General features: G+C 40.9%; 1 protein-coding gene across 1 annotated transcript in view; it reads left to right on the forward strand.

Annotated features, from left to right (window-relative positions):
• The first annotated feature begins 6525 nt into the window (after positions 1-6525).
• Positions 6526-17568, forward strand: part of PHEX (phosphate regulating endopeptidase homolog X-linked) — a 142594-nt gene continuing 131551 nt past the window's right edge. The window contains exons 1-2 of the mRNA XM_008050518.2: positions 6526-7330; positions 12622-12690. Coding sequence (XP_008048709.1) covers positions 7213-7330; positions 12622-12690 — 187 coding nt within the window. The 5' untranslated portion in view covers positions 6526-7212. The remainder of the gene's footprint in view (positions 7331-12621; positions 12691-17568) is intronic.

The raw sequence follows: 17568 nt of genomic DNA on the forward strand, positions 1-17568 counted from the left end.
CACTCACCTCAGCCTCCCAAAGGCGCAGGATTACAGGCTGAGCTACCGAGCCCGGCTCCTCCTGTTTTCTAATCTCCCTTTAGTATCTTCCATTGACAGAGTTTAACAGGAACTCGGCTGGCAAGGGAGCCCGGAAGATGTAGTTTGTGGGCTTCCAGCTGCTGACCATACATTGAACACACTAGAAGGTCAGAGTGGGGCTGAGAGCCAAAGCATATGCTCAGTGTTGTACGAGGAAATGTGGATACAGAGAAGGAGAAAAAGGTATTTAATTCAATCTACGGTTGATTGTAAGATGTACCATAATACTACATACCATTAAGAAAGAAAATTACTGTCAAATTATGCCACACTACTAGTTATGTGGTACATTCAACTTCTAGAGATGTTAAAGTTTGGAAAACTGTCCCTCTTAAAATTTATGAGATCTGGCAAATGCCTGCCCTCAACCTGCATCTGCTATAATGGAACAACTTTCTGCAAAGAGACTATTGTAATAGAATCTAAGTGATATGACAAGTTACCCTCTGACCTTGATATGAAGAGCAGTCTGGGAAGATTTTCTAAAGGAAGTAACATCTTAGCTGAGTCTTAAAAGATGACTCTGAATTTTCTGAGGAAACAGTTTTCCAGGAAGAAATCTTTTCCAAACTTACAGAGGCTGGGTGAAGTTTAGTACATTTGGGAACATGAAGGGATTTAGAATGACTGCTGTGTAGGGTATAAATTGCATGGGTTCAATCATGTAGGAACTCCATGTGAAGCATTATTACACTTTTCTACAAGCTGACAGCAGCCACTGAAGGATTTGAAGGACCATCAAAAGTCCATTTGAAGTTTGACTCAGGACTGCAATTCAGTTGGTTCCTACCAGTTCAGCTGTTGCTGTTGTTAAATATTGAAATAACTCCTTACTAGCTGTAGGCAGCTGCTCTGGGTCCCCTGCATTCTCATCCATCCCATCCTCTCTCCCGAAACCCTCCAGATCCAGATTAAGAGGTGGTGCCTGGCACTGAATCTGGCCCCAGTCCACTGGTCGATGCCATGCTATAATGGTTGTTACATTGCTGGTTTCACTGCATAAGTTTAATGTTTGGTTTTGTTGGTTCTTCAGTTCACTTTATTAATGGTTGCTCTAAGCCGGTGGTTCTCAAAATGTGGTCTCCAGATCAGCAGCATCAACATCACCTGGGAGCAAGTTAGAAATGCACATGTCAGCCCACCCCAGACCTACTGAACCAGAAATTCTAGGGATGGAGCCTAGCAATCTATTTTAACCAGTCCTCCAGGAGATTCTGGTGCCCACTCAAATTTGGGACCCATTTCTCTTGTCCTCATAAGCGTTTGAGTAAGTCCTCCTTGAGCAATTGGTTGTGATTCATTAAAGGCATTAAAAACTTCTGTAAATTAGTAATCTGACCAAAGGGTAAGGGTGCGTCTGATCAGTTTGAGGATATAGCAGGTAAGCATTAGTTGGATGACAAGTCATAACATTTTAAAAAGTTCTGTGCAGGAACAGAAAACCAAATGCTACATGTTCTTACTTATAAGTGGGAGCTAAGCTAGGGGTCTGCAAAGGCGTATAGAAAGGTATACTGGACACTGGAGACTCAGAAGAGGGAGGATGGGAAGAGGTTGAGGAATGAAAAATCACCTATCGGTTGCATTGTATACAAGTGAAGGTGATTGGTGCACTTGAAGCCCAAACTTCTTTACCACTGTAAAATCCATGTAATCGGAAACCATTTGTACTCCTACAGCTCTTGAAATAAAAAAAAAAAAAAAAAGAAAGTGTTACACAGTGGGATGCTTTGGAAAAGTTATGGGTTTTGGAGCTATATTGATCGTGTTTTTTATTCTCTGTATTTTATGATGCGTTGACATCTTGGCGTCTTCCAGACCCAAAGAGGAACTGTCCCTCCCAGGGTTAGCTAATTCCTAGAGATAACTAAATGACTTGCCTGTGAACATGCCTTTGATATGCAAACCAACCAATCCCAAGGCTATACTCACCACCCCCTCCTTTTACCGGGCTCATGAAGTTCAGGACACTATCTCTCTGCCCTAAATCACCCCAGGGCCAGGTACCAGAGCACAAGAGATCACCTTTATCGACCAGAGCCTGCTGAAATTATTCATACCATCCAATTCTAAACCTGCTCAGCTGTTTACCCTGCCACTTCCATTCCTTTCCTTGAAAACTGCAATAAAGTATGGTTTCCCCTTGCTCCTTCTGCCCTGACTGACTGGTGCTTTCCCATGTGGCCCTTCATGGTATGGTGTGCCTTCTTATCTTGGAAACTGTGAGTAATAAACTTTTCAAAGGCTATCTTCATGTCTGTCATCTTACCATACCTGATTAAAACAAATTCCAAGTACGTTTCAACACAGGAGCCGCACAGATTTGAGTTCTAACTGGGCTCTGTCATTTACCCATTATATGACCTTTAGAATATCCTCAGCTTCAGCGTCCTTATCTCTACAACATGGCAAAAGATTTCTGTATTGGACTGCTGTAAGAACTGATAATAATACGTCATCATAAAGTAAATAAGCACTGGAGAAATAGTATCTGTGTGGACAATGAAATGAGAAAATCAATGGTTAAAATCCCTCTTTAGGCTCAGAAATGAACAAGGACAATACATGCAGATTTATATATCCTTCCTAATGTTTAATTACTAACAGCAACAAATCAAGAGATTGCGCATTGCTATTTTTGTCTCTCAACTGAAAAACTCTTTTCCCCATATTAAATGATGGTTGATGTTTCTGTTAAGGAAATAAAACCTGATAATTAGTCTTTTAAACAAGAGAAAGGAAGCATGGTTTATCACTTTTCCTCTGCTCAAGTGTCATTTTGACAAGCTACAACTACCTTCACTAATTACCTGATAAGCAAACTTATCAAGTAACATGGTAGAGAGACAAGAGGTTGGAATTTGAAACCATTCTAGCCCTAAGACAAATACCCACCCTGTGACCTTCAGCATATCACTTAATAGCTTCAAACTTCAGTTTCCTTATCTGTAAAAGAAGATACGAACATCTACCTACTGAAGATGTTTAAAAAGATCAGATATCATGTAAATAATGTGTCTCATTAGTGGAAGGTCTGGGATTTGAACCCCCTAGTCTGAAGGACCTGCCAATAAATAACAGAGCCCACCACAGTCTCCAGATCCGAGCTTTCACTGTTTAGCTCTTCTCTTTATTCCATCCTCCCTCCTCCTTTCAGTGGATGAATGAAAACATTTTTCAGGATTTGAATCATTTCCTTCTTTCTCACTAAAATTATGGTCCACATGGGATTTTACTGCTTGAAACAGAGGACCTTGCACATCCAGATAATGACCAGATGCACTCACTTCTAGCATGAAGACTTGGCTACAGCTGTCATCTCGGCCACTTAGCAGCTTGGGTTAAAGTTGCTGGGTTCAGTTAACTCAGGATAAATAATTGTACCTGTGAGTACTACGGGGAGAGCAGTAAATGCCCAGGCAAGTCCCCTCTTAGGGCGGGGTTTGGCCCATCTGGAAACCTTCCTTTCTTCCTGCAAGCTGCCTATTCTTGCAAACATTCCTTCTGGGAGTTTTCTCAACAAATCTGCCACTCAGGGATTTCTACTTCTTTGGATGCCTATTGCCCTTACAGCCAAGCCTGTATGCTTTAGGGTTGCATGGCTAAGTAGCCAAGGGTTTCACATACAGTATTTTCATTCCTGAGCCCCGTTGTGCAATCCAGAATCTCTGGCATGGCTTCTTAGTCTTTCCTCACAAGGCTTTGCACAGAACAAGGCACCTAAGAAATGCACAAGAAACTTCTGTTGATTCATTGATTCCAGTGAAGAGCCAAGATAGTCCTGGATGCTTTTAATGGAAACAATTGGGTGGTGTAGATCAGAGTATTAACAGACTTACCCTGGATAGTCACTTCTCACTTAACTAATTTTCACAGCTCTGGAGAAGTTGTAAACTTTTCTGGGACAATGCTCTTCTCCCTTTTTTCAAAATAATGACTTTTCACTCCCAGATGTTAAATATGCTGTAGTTTCAATATTATAGTGTTTGGCAAAGATGCATTCACCGATTTCCCTGACAAAACAATGTATATTCAGAGAATGTCAAATGGAACAATTTTGAGTTGCAGGTCAGGTGGGAATGAGCATTTTGCTTTGTGTATGTGTGCCGTGTAGGTGGGGTGAAGAAGTAGCATCTTTTTCTACTCTAGTCCAGAGGTCAATAAAGTCCTATAAAGGGCCAGAAAGTAAATAGTCTATTCTTTGAAGGCTAAAATGTCTCTGCTGAAAAACTGATTAACTCTGCCCTTGTAGTATGAAAGCAATTAATCACAGTTTGCAAACGAATGGGTGTGACTTGGTTCCAATAAAACTTTATTTTAAAAAAACAGGTGGTGGGTCAGATTTGGCCTATATCCACTTGTTTGCAGACCCCTGCTTTGGTCCTGTGAATACTTATTATTTCCCTGTGCTTTGAACTTCTTTATCTTGCCCCAATGGCTTTTTTTTTTCTGTGCTACTTTATTTTTAAGTGAAGTTTATTTTGAGGGCAAGATAATCATATCCCAAAATGTTGGAAAATTGATGCATAAGATGGCACAGAGTGAAATATGCACCTTATACTAACTTATACATCCTTTCCTCTAACAATCCCACCCACTCTCAAGTTTTCCTTTATTACTTTGTGGAGTAAAAGAAACCTTCATTACATTACATTACACCAACAAACTATATTTATTTTCAACATCTTGAAAGTTGTTTATTACTTTTTAGTCTTGTTTTCATCGTTCAATTAATACATTTTTCTATTTGTGTTTTCATAATTTGGGATGGAATGCATCATAGATTTTCTTTTGCAATTAATGGAAGCATTTTTTGGTTAAATGGCTTTTCACTCAGCAGTTGAGTACTCGGGAATGAATTTCTGTTGGTAAGTGATGGATAGCTATAATATTAGAGGAAGCCCCAAATTGCCCTCATCTCTGGGGGAATCTCCAGTCCAAGATGAGTGAAGGCTACTCCAGCCGGCAACACATGGCAACCATTCCATGTCAGATGTGACCACAAAAGGTGTGAGGAGATTTGGAGGAGAAAGTGGGAAGAAGTGGGCCCTAGTGTCATGTTTGGGTGACTGTCTAGTCCCCTGTTCATAGGAAGCTTTGCCAAGCTGCAGACACACACTGTATTTCCACCCCCTATCTTTCTATCTTTCTGGTTTTTCCATGACACTTGAAGCCATTCCTTCCTTGGTCTCAGTGTCATTTTTAAGACAGTTAAAATACCCTTGTTCTCAAGTGTATAGGTTAACTACGAAGTTAAAGTGAATGCACCATGCCTATGCATTATCAGCTAAGCTTTCAGAAGAAATTAGACTGAAAGATGCCCATCCAGATGCTAAAACTGCTTTTTAAGAGTAAGTGGCTAGGGCTAACTTAGATATTTTTGTTGCTCTTATTTCTTTCTTCACTGTGATGGATCAGGAACTGTTGATGCTGGCGCTGCAGCATTGAACTTGACAGACATTGTTTCTGACCTCATGGAGTTCATAGTCTAAGATGTATTATAAATTCAAGTCCAAAACCTCTTGGGAGGATCCCATACTAGGAACCAAAGCCCTGCTATGATGTGTTATAGAATAACAGCAACAAGATAACATCAACAGCCAATGAGCACAGGACTGCTGCAACATTCTATGATGTCATAATTTGGACAAAAGCTTATGTTCCTTTGACTTTGGGGCAACGCGAAATGAGCAGAAAGTAAGGTAGGTTATGAAATAAGCCCCTAAACTTGGGAGAATCTCATGCTAAGGGCATAAGGTCTGAAAAGACAAGCATGATAGGACTGTGAAATATGGTTATGTTATACTGAGCTCATTGGCTCCTGCTGAGCTCTGGTGGGACCCCCAAAACCATGTGCCCAAGTTTTACATTGAGGAAATTGCTCTACTAGTTTCCAGATGTAGGTGAATTCTCCACTCCCACTCCCACTGCCCTATGACCTCCAGCAAAGCAGAAACAGATGGACAGTAATTGTGTTGTGAATCAATATCCATATCGTTGAATAATACAATCTATATCATTTCAGTAGTAGCATTGAACTATTGGTTGCCCCTCCCCAAGAAGAGTGCAAATTTGTGCAATTGAAATTGTAGCAATCAAAGAAGTCAAAGACCCAGTCATTCATCAGTCTTTCTAGTGAAACCACTGTCTTTGCATTCATCTTGGGGAATCTGCTGAAATGGACTCTATTTAAACACAAAATCATCCTAACCAGTAGCTGCCTCAGTGGGAGTGGAGAGCAAAACACGAGTGCACTTTCCATCAAAACATGCAAGGAAAAAAAATCTTTTCCTGTATCTTTTGTGGTTGCTAATAAGTTTGACTCATACACTTAACTGTTTTTTGTACAATTCTTAGCACCACAAAGAGGACGTGCTTTTTCTTCTTCCTTAAGAAAAAGCACCATTCCAAACCATCAGCCTCTGTAGGTTGTCTTAATTGCTACTTTGCACTGCACTGGACTATGACTCTGATTTTTGGCACATGCTGTCATACACAAAGTTCCTAAAATAAAATGCTCCAGGATAGCCTAGGAACTCTTAGAAGGCTTTAAAAGGAGACTCACACACTGAAAGAATATCTTTGATGAAGACAATTCAGGCAAGCAGAATGATTATTGCAACAGAACTATATGATTAATTGAGATCTTGAAGTGGGTCCCTCGAATCCTCGCCACCTAACTTATGGTTTAGGAAGTTTCACAAGAATCCAGTTTTGATAAAACAATTGTTTTTTTCCTCCCCGAGTGACTATACATTTAAATAGCTAAAACATCTGTTCAGCAACATAGTAAAACATGTATACTCGGAACGCTTGAGAGAAGAGCCTGCCAAACAATCGGTTGAGAGGGACTTTGCTGAGGGAGAGCACCAAGATAAAGCAACCACTGTTTGTTTTGTCTAGTCAGGGGGAAAGCCAAGGCAACCAATATTTGGGGTTTTAAAATTTTCACTTGTGAAGAATTATTTGAGAAGGGGTGGCGAGGGGAGATTTCCTGACAGGATTTTTTTAAGCTGTCCATTAGTAGAAGAGCAAGAGAGCCTTGGATGTCAACGCCTAACAGACTCTTGAGACTAGCCACCAAACCACGAAAAGTGACTTTCTTCTCTTGTGCTCTCTACGGCCCTTCTGATGGAAGCAGAACCAGGGAGCAGTGTGGAAACTGGAAAGACGGCCAACAGAGGCGTTCAAATCGCCCTGGTCGTGTTTGTCGGCAGCACCCTGGTGTTGGGCACGATCCTCTTTCTAGGTAAGTGGAGTACTGCAGACCAGGGGAACTGGGTGTATGCCGAGAAATTTCCTTGTGCTTTATTCTGGCAAACCTTGTCATAATGCAGGTGTATGACTGTTTGCCTATGTTGGTAGGTGATGAATCCTTAGTTTCTATCTAATATGCAAATAAAAAATAAGGCTTTTCTTTGGGAGGCTAAATAAATACACTCAGTACCAAATGCATAGTCCAGAAGGCAAAGTGGGTGTAAGTGGCTTCGAGTGGTTAGAGGACTCAGTTGCACCTGGCAGAAAAATTTGTATGTATTATATTTAGCAAAATGACTCTTTATGGATTCATAGTCAGATACTTTCATTTATTTTGAAAGGAAAGACTTTATAGTGTGATCAAAACCATGCTGGAATTTCTTTCCATTTGACTTTTGTTAATGTTTGCCTGAATGAATCATGAACTTTAATTAACAAAATATAAATCAGTCCTTTAAAGTGCACCTTTAATGGTATTCTTCAGTTTCTTTGTAATCCAGTGACTGGTGAGATGCAATTTTAACTCTGCCTTGCTATTAGATTTAAAAATTAATATGAAGGAAAACAGAGTTTTTCCTACCAAGAATTGAAAGACATTGTCATTCGATTATTTTAATGACTCTTGGTGGGAGTGATATACCCAGAGAATATATATGATGATAAAAGTGTATTCCTATGAAAAAGAATAAAATATATTGGAAAGAGGTGAGGGGTGTTCTAAAATTCTAGGCTTTCTGAATGCTTGACTGCTATCCTTTTTATTTTTCTCACTCAACCCATAGTACTTCATTACTTTGAAAGTTACCTAGGGACAAGCCTTATACTTAGGAGATTCTAGGTACAGTTTGAAATGTAGCAAGGCTGGAAATATTCCTTGGCATATACAGAATGCAGGAGGCCATGTTTATTTTGGCAGGGGAAAACTAGTAATTAAATTAAAAGAGTTAGGCTTGTGTAGTTGAAAAATCTGCTAAAACGAGCAAACCATCTTTCCATGTTTTCTGTGACTGAAGATTTGGGAAATTAGATGGGTTTATTGTTTTCTGGTAAAGCTAAACCTCCTACTCCTGCAACCAAATTTGTGGATCTTGAAAACAGTTATGAGATTTCTTAGCACTTAGGGTTTAGACAAGTGTCCTTTGCTGAAATTCAAACCTGGAGGGAAAATTCATGCCAAAAGGCTACATGCTATGTGGATGTGACTACAAGGTTAGGTTTTACAAATATTCCTAGACTTAAAAATCCAAAGGTTTATTGTTTATGTAAAGCTATGTACTCTTTTTAATAATGTTATTTCTGCTTGAAACTTTTACCAAACTTCACCTTTATGATTACATTCTGAGGCTGTGGCATATTAGTTGAAAGATTCTCCATGGCAGGATATCTTTGTTCTTTGGGAGAAAATGATTCTTAGGAAACAATGCTAAAATTTTTAGAGCAAGGTAAAATTCATCAAACCAGGCAATGCTATTGTGAATACAAAGTTGTGCATAACATAGGAAAGAGAACTTTCCAGTGTGCCCAGTAACCTGGTTCTTATCTTGAATCTCTAAGAGGAGATTCAAGTGTTAGAAAATGAGGGCAAACTAAGGGTGTGACCTCTCTACATCTTTGCTTCTCAAAGTGTGGTCCATTGACCAGCAGCATCAGCATCACTTGGGAGCTTCAGCTCCACCCCAGACCTGCTGACTCACTATCTGCATTTTCTCAAGATTCCCAGAGAGTTGTTTGCAAACGCGAGTTTGAGAAGCATTGCTTCAGGTGTTCACATCCATTTGGATGTGGACATTCAGGGACATTTATTTTTGTCAAATATTTCTGCACTGTTTCAGACTCACTCCCTTCCCCCACCTTTCTTTACCGCCTGCCCCCCAGACTCTGCCACCCACCTGCACTCTGCACCTAGCAAAATCCTTGTCTACAAATCTCCAGGGACTTGCCAGGCAATACTCTTTATGGCAATATTCTAGGTCGTCTTCTTTTCAGGATGCTTCCTGGTTGGCTTTGCAGTATATTTTTCTGCTTGTCCAAGTTCAGCCACATGTCTGCAATTCCTAGCAGCGCTTTTCACATCTTCTTTGTATCTGAGCCTCTGGGATCATCTCTCTTAGAAACCTGACAGGAAGAGAGGGCCAGTGGCCTTGTAGTGGTTTCAGAGAAACTAGAATTTAAAACGCATATGACTATAACCAGTTTATTTTCGTGTCCTTTATTTTATATTTTATAACCAATTTATTTGCAAGTGTTTTTTTCTTCTTCTCCTTCCCCTCTTCTTTCTCCTCACAATCTGTTTCTCAGATGCAGTGATTGGCAAACTTTTTCTGTCAAGGGCCAGATAGTAAATATTTTCGGCTCTGTGGGCCATACGGTTTCTGTTGCAGCTATTCAACTCTTTATGGCACGAAAACAGCCATAAACAATATGTACACAAATGGGCATGGCTGTGTGCCAAGGAAATCTGATTTATGATAGCTGAAATTTGAATTTTATATAATTTTCACGTCATGAAATATTATTTTTCTTTTGATTTTTTTTTCCCAACCATAAAAAAAATGTAAAGCCAGCCGGGCTCGGTGGCTCAGCCTGTAATCCCGCGCCTTTGGGAGGCTGAGGTGAGTGGATTGCCTGAGCCCGCGGGTTCGAGACCCGCCTGGGCAGCAAAACCTCATCTCTACAATAAATCAAAAAATCAGCCGGGCGTGGTAGCGCGTGCCTGTAATTCCGGCTACTTGGAAGGCTGAGGCGGAAGGATCGCCAGAGCCCAGCAGGTCGAGGCTGCGGTGGCCGGGAGCGGCCACTGCACTCCAGTCTGGGCGACAGAGTGAGACTCCAACTCAAAAAAAAAAAAAAAAAAAGTAAAAGCCAAATGGGCTGTACAGAAAGAGGCAGTGGATTTGGCCCATGGGCCATAGTTTGCTGACTCCTGCTTTCTGGCCATTCTTATACTCTTGATCCGTGAATGATTCCACTGCATTCTGAAAGTATTTCCACTGGTTACAGAAAAATCTAAAACGAGAACTTAAACTTCTATTTAATTTTTTTGAGCTCTTACCCAATAAAAAGTAACATCTTAATTTTTTATACTAAAAATATTTTCTTGGCTGGGCCTGGTGGCTCATGCCTGTAATCTCAGCACTCCGAGAGGTAGAGGTAAAAGAATTGCCTGAGTCTAGGGGTTCGAGACCAGCCTGGGCAACTTGGAAAGTCCTTATCTCTACAGTAAATCAAAAAATTAGCCTGGTGTGGTGCTGTGTGCCTGTATTTTCGGCTACTTGGAAAGCTGAGGTGGAAGGATTGCCTGAGCCCAGCAGTTCAAGACTCCAGTAGCCGTGATCGCGCCACTGCACTCCAGCCTGGGCAACAGAGTGAGACTCTGACTCAGAAAAAATATTTTGTTTATTGTCTCTATTTCAGTCACTTACACCTTCACATTATCTAGGCTTGTTGACTCTTATTTATTTGCAAGATTTAAAAATACCCCCCCCCACCATAGATGTAATGCTCTTCCTTGAGGGGTTGGTGCTCCAATTAATTAATTAAATTTAAAACTTTTCTTCTACTCATTGTTAAATAAAGATATTTGATTTGAGTTTTGCTTTCTTAGAGGTTTTGGGTCAAAAATTATTTTTCATGAAAAGAATAAGTCTTTAAACCATTTCATTAGCTTATTTTTTTTAAAGGCTAGGATCAAGAAAGTATTGTCCAGAATAAAAAAAAATAGTATTTACAATAAAGTCAATATTTATTTTTCCATATTAAAAAAGAACACATGCTCACTAAAGAACATTTGGTCAACATATAAAAGTAGACTGTTATAGAAAATTCCCCCATGGTGCCACCATCTAGGCATATCGGAATATTCCGCATTAATCATTCTGCTGCCCATATATATTTTTATCTAGCTTTTTTTTTGCCTTTTACAGGAATCAAAATCCACGTTTATGCCAAGAAACTTTTCTTAAAAATAGGCCTGAAATGTTCTGTAGGCAGTTTTCCTAAATCTATAATGTAACACAGGTAAAAAGCATGTTTGGAGGATGGCAGCATAAAAAAGAAGAAAGAAAAAGCAGGCTCCTCTTAGAGTTTGTGTTAATAAATAATAAAAACCGTCACACTGGCAAATGATCTACAGGTCTTCCATCTCTAGCAGAAATATAGGTACCGCCAAACTTTCTGCTCCTGCCACGAAGGGCTTTGGTGTCCCCATTCACCCCCCACCATCCTTCTCCCCATGGCCGCATCTCCAAATGATTCCTTGTTTCTGCTCACAGAACATAGCATGAATGAATTCCCCAGAACTTCCCCAGCTTCACCAAAAATATTTTTGAAATCTTAAATTCACATCTGTTAATGCCCAGGTGCTACTTGGAGTTGACAAATTGGGCACCCTTCTGTACTTTGCAGACATCCATTTAGAGAATGTTGCCCACCAGATGGGGACATTAAGTTATTGGTGAAAAGCTATTTTGACTTTGGATTTTTTTTTTTTTTTGAAGTGGCTAGAAACTTGATCCAAAAAGCTGCATATGTCTGGTAATAAGGATGGGTCTGATGGAAGGAGAGTTTGTGTGGTTCAGGGCAGGCAGATAATGACTCTGTTGCTAGATGATTGAGTTATATACAGTATATTTTTTAAGTCCACCCTCTTTTTGTCCATATCTGTATGAATGGTTTAGATAAGATCCTGAACTCTAAATGCCATACACGCTAGCTTTCTCCTTCCACTCTGATTTGTTCCAAATGACATAGTTTAAAAGTTTCAGTTTTCACATCTTTAAGATGAGCATGTAGTTATTTAAAAAAAGTGAAAGTATGAGACTTAAACCACAGATAATTGGAGGTGGAAGAGACTTTAGAGATCATCTCATCCTGTTGTTCTCAAACTTGAGTGTGCATCAGAATCATCTGGAAAGCTTGTGAAACTACACATGGCTGGGTCCCACTCCCAGAGTTTTTGAGTCAGAAGATTTGGAGTGGGTTTGAGAAATTTGTGTCTCCAACAAACTCCCACGTGCTACTGCTCTGGGGACCACACTTGCAGAAGCACTGATTTAGTTGTACCTACTCACAAGAGAACTGAATTTCAGAGCAACCAAGAGTCTTACCAAGATTACTTAGCTGGCAACTAGAGTCTGGTTCTGTGACATTGAGCCAGCTGGGTTTTTCAATACGATATCAACACTGAGAAGGATGGACTGATATCAAATGTCTTGCATGTGCCTGAGGGTGGTTTACCGGGTGGTCTGCTGTAAGTCAGTCATTTATTTTTGTCTGTTTTTTCAGTGAGTCAAGGTCTCCTAAGTCTCCAAGCTAAACAGGAGTACTGCCTAAAGCCAGAATGCATTGAAGCTGGTAAGTCACAGTTTTCCATCCTGTGTCAAGTTATAATTATGGTACCTTGGGGAGTGGAAGAGAAAACAGGTGGTATTTTTAGTATTCTGTTTGCTTGAGGTTTACCAAGTATGAAATGTAATTTTGAAGAAATTTTAAGTTTACTTTCAAGTTTGGGTGTGAAATAGTGGAACTTAGGTTTCCTGTTTTCTTTTGCCTTGCAAATAACAGCTGTGCAGTATTCCAGGTGTCATTATAAGAAAATCAGGGAGGGGTTTCGAAGGCTGAATGGCTTCTCTTAAGACCCACAGGCAGGGATCATTGGCCTGCCTATGGCTCTCTGGCTGTAGGAACCTATTTATCTTAAGCAGTCTGTGCAGCTTCTGGTCTGTGGGTATGACCTGCCTGTCTCTAAGCAAAATCCTTTATAAATCCATGCTTACATTGTCACCGGAAATTTCCTTGGGTCTTTCTATTAATGTTGCAAATCAGACTTCTCTTGACTTGAACAGGGTATTTATGAGTGAGTACTCCAAGGTTAAGATGAGTGCTTGAAGTTGCCTCAGTTTAGCCACAGTGTTTTGTCCTGTTGAACCCGTGGCTAGCGTCACCTCAAAAGTAGTGACAGGGGGAGTTCCCATGAGAGAGTGCCCCAAATCATCCCGAGATTGGGTCGGTTGGGATTCCAAAAAAAGAAGCACTAAATAAATGCCAGAGTGATCAATCCAAAGCATTTGTTAGTGGAACTTATACACAGAGTGCTGCAACATACCCTGAAGATGGACAGCAAGGGAAAAGGGATGATCTACCTAGGTATGTCTGAAGCCAGGGGGTCAGGAGATGGAGTTTATATGAGGGTTTAAGGTGTTTGACTCAGGGCCAGGCCAGTTTCTTCCAGTGTTTTGTGCAACAACCTAGATTTCCTTTATCAGTTCAAGGCCCTTGGGTTCAAGCCTTCTGAGAAAGACCCGCAGCTGGCTGGATCACAGAGCAGTCAAGGCACTCTGTGATTTTCGGTCAGGACACAGAAAGAAAGCACGGGGACCTTGGGGGCCCTATACACAGCTATTAGGTTTCCCCTCTAAATCAGTGTTGGGGCCTAGATTTGTGGAGCTGGATTTTAGCCCTCACATCCTTTAAGTGGGCAGGGACGAGAGAATGTTTCCAAAGGAAAAGACATAGGACAAGTTAAGCACATGGACCTTTCACTTTCCTTTTGGCCTTAAGGGAAGAGATTAATGAATAAATTTACCAAATATTTATCGCACACCAGGCACTGAGTTAGATTTTGGGAATAGAACAGTGAACCAGGTATGGGAAGAAAGACAATAAACACATAAAGCAATCAATACACAAGAAAAGTATCAAGCTGAGTGCTGTGATGCGGGCTTGTAGGCCCAGTTACTTGGGGTGCTAAAGTGGGAGGATCTTGCTTGAGCCCAGGAGTTTGAAGCCAGTCTGAGCAACATAGTGAGACTCTTTTTTAAAAAGAAAGAAAGAAAGAAAGAAAATTATCTGTCAGTAGTATTATTCAGAAAATTGTAATATTCAAATAGAGTAATTTGATAGCAAGTGACAGGAAGATAAGATTGATAAGTCTGAGGACATGACATTGAAGGTGACCTGAATGATGAGAAAGGAAATGCTGTGTGAAGATTAAACAAGGGCTTTCCAGGTAGGGAGAAAAGCTGGGGCAAAGGCCCCGCAGAAGAATGAGCTTGCTGGGTGAGGAGCAGAGTGCAGGTGATGGGGAGGGTCAGTGGGGGGCCAAGTGCCATGAGTTTGGGTTTTTCTTAAGTGTGCTCAAAAACCTCTGGGGGGTTTAAGAAAGAGAGAATGCATCTTATGAGCATTTAAAAAGGATTGCTCTGGGGAGAGCTTAATTAGAGGGAGTCTTTCTGGTTGGAGAAAAGACCAAAAAAATATAAATAAATAAGAATGGAAGACTGTTGCTCAGGCAGGAGTTTTTTTGTTTTTGTTTTTCTCATTACACTAGGTGAAAGGTGATGTTGTCTTGAATTCAAGAGATGGAGAGGGAAAATATAGAAGGTTTAGGAGATAGAGGGCATCCTGAAGGATTCAATATGGGCTATAACCAAAAAGAGAGTTGGGAGTGATGCTTAGATTTTTGGCGATGGTTGTATTGGCATTTATTGAGATGGAAGACTTGTGTGAAAGAGCTTGTAAACCCTGAGGACTTATGCAGAGGTAATGGGTTAGATAATTATGTTAGTAGTTTTTTTTTTTTTTTGAGTCAGAGTCTCACTCTGCCATCCCAGCTGGAGTGCAGTGGCATGATCGCAGCCACGACTGCCTGCGCTCAGGCAATCTTCCTGCCTCAGAGTCCCAAGTAGCTGGGACTACAGGTACGCGCCACCACACCTGGCTATTTTTTTTTGAGTCAGAGTCTCACTCTGTCGCCCAGGCTGGAGTACAGTAGCATACTTACTGCCACTGCAGCCTCGACCTGCGGGGCTCAGGCAATTCTTCCGCCTCTGCCTTCTAAATTGCTGGAACTACAGGTATGTGCCACCACGCCTGGCTAATTTTTTGATTTATTGTAGAGATGAGGTCTCTCTATGTTGCCCGGGCTGGTCTCGAACCCCTGAACTCAGGCAATCCTCTCACCTCCATCTCCCTGCTGGGATTACAGGCATGAACCACCGTGCCCAGCAGGCTAATTAAAAAAAAAAATTTTGTAGAGACAAGGTCTTGCTATGTTGCCCAGGTTGGTCTCGAACTCCAGGGCTCAAGCAATCCTCCCACCTCAGCCTCCCAAAATGCTGAGATAACAGGTGTGAGCCACTGTGCCCAGCCAGTAGAGTTCTTTTTTTGTTTCACTCTTGAGCAATATATAAAGCAATATATAATAAAATTTTTTTTTTTTTTTTGAGTTGGAGTCTCACTCTGTTGCCCAGACTGGAGTGCAGTGGCTGCTTCCGGCCACCGCAGCCTCACCTGCTGGGGTCCGGCGATCCTTCTGCCTCAGCCTTCCGAGTAGCCGTAATTACAGACACGCGCTACCATGCCCGGCTGATTTTTTTTTTATTTAGTGTAGAGATGAGGTCTCGCCAAGTTGCCCAGGCGGGTCTCGAACCCACGGGCTCAGGCAATCCACTCACCTCAGCCTCCCAAAGCGCGGGATTGCAGGCTGAGCCACTGAGCCTTTTTTTGTTTCACTCTTGAGCAATATATAAAGCAATATATAATAAAAATCTTTATAAGACCTCTAACAAGTCACAAGCCTCACTTACAGATGAGGAAATGTAGGCTTCTAGAGGCTGAATAACTGCCCAGGGTCATATCCTGATGTAACAGCAGAGCTGGGCTTCACATCTATGTATGGCTCTTCCCATCTTTTCCTTGGTGACATGGGGCCATGCCAGGCAACTCTTTTTGGCTCTGGTCCTTTGTTGTTGTTGTTGTTCTTTTTTATTTTTTATTTTTTTTGTTTTTTGTTTTTTTGTGTGTGTTCTTCTTTTTTAATAACACTAGACAACCTTTTCAGCTTCTTTATATTGTCCCTGGAAGGGTGGTCCTCTTTTTTCTGGAATAATTGGGAACTCCCAGACCCTTCCCTGTTTCCTGCTTGAGCCGTTGACCTGGGTTTTTTTCAGTGGATAGAGAATGTCATGGAGTTGGATCAGGGACCAGGTGGGACTATCAGGATAGGTTTTAGACTTTGTGTTGCCTGATGCTTTTGCTATGGTAGTGTTCTTGAAGATGTGTGAAATTAGAATTTTTGAGCTCATAACATTTCAATTTGAGTTTAGACAACTTTTTGTATGGGAGGGGTCACATATTTCATGAGTTTTTCTTTATTACTAATCATAATAATGCAAGAGTAAAACTTATAGACTGACATTTGAAGATGTCACATTCTGCCAGCTAAGTGTGTTTTTGCTTTGCTGTCCTGTTTTTAATTTTCACATTGGCAAGTGACTTTCTAATGTTAAAAAAATTGATATTGCTGTTTGTATAGTGAAAGGCTCAACAAGGATATGGTCCTCTTTAGTGTAATGTGAGCCTCAGTGTGCCCAAGGGGTCTGTGGAACAGCTGTTGAGTACACATGGCAGGGGAATTGTATCCAAGCCAGGGTCTTAAACAAGAGACTGTGCGTGCATGGGCATGCGTGCTGAAAGTTCAGATGAGTGTTTGGGCGCCTTCTGGACCATTTCTGAGCAGGTGCCAACTGTCCATAACTCTCCTTTCCTCCTCTTCTTCATGTAACTCTTGTTCTAATTCCTCTTTCAAAATAAGAGCTGTCCAAAGAATGCAAGGAAACGAGGAAAGGGCATGATTATGATAGTGGGTAAGAGCTGACAGGCTGACCTGGATTTGAAGCATAATCTGGCCATTTATAAGCCATGTGATCCTGGGCTAAATACATAACCATCCCAAGCCTCAGTTTCACCATCTGTAAAATGGCAGTAACGGTTTTTACTTATAGAATACTAGTTGTGAGAATAAATGAACATAATACTGATAGTAGCAGCAATGCACGTTCACAATGCCCGATCCTTAATCCCAAACCCAGAAAGCATTGTAACTCTCAGTTGGCAAGAATGGACCTGACCTCAATTCCTTTGATGGTAAAACTGGATCTTAACCCATGTGAAGTTGTTTTAACCCATTTATAAAAATATGCATATGTTTCCCTATAGAAGTGTTAATGTGCTTGTTTCAGGGGTGCTACTCTAGACATTGCTGAGGTGTTATATAATCTGTATTTCTTTTCCAAAAGCTGATAATCTATCCAGCCTCAGAGCTTCAGATAAGTGACTGTGGACTTGTAATAGCAAATGTTTATGTGTACAGTTCTCAGTTTTAGGTAATTACAAACATACATACAGGATGCTCAGTTAAATTTGAATTGCAGATATACAATGACTACTTTT

The sequence above is a fragment of the Carlito syrichta genome, unplaced genomic scaffold, assembly GCF_000164805.1.
Source record: "Carlito syrichta isolate Samal-C Ts95f unplaced genomic scaffold, Tarsius_syrichta-2.0.1 Scaffold148222, whole genome shotgun sequence".
In the NCBI taxonomy this organism is placed as follows: domain Eukaryota; kingdom Metazoa; phylum Chordata; class Mammalia; order Primates; family Tarsiidae; genus Carlito; species Carlito syrichta.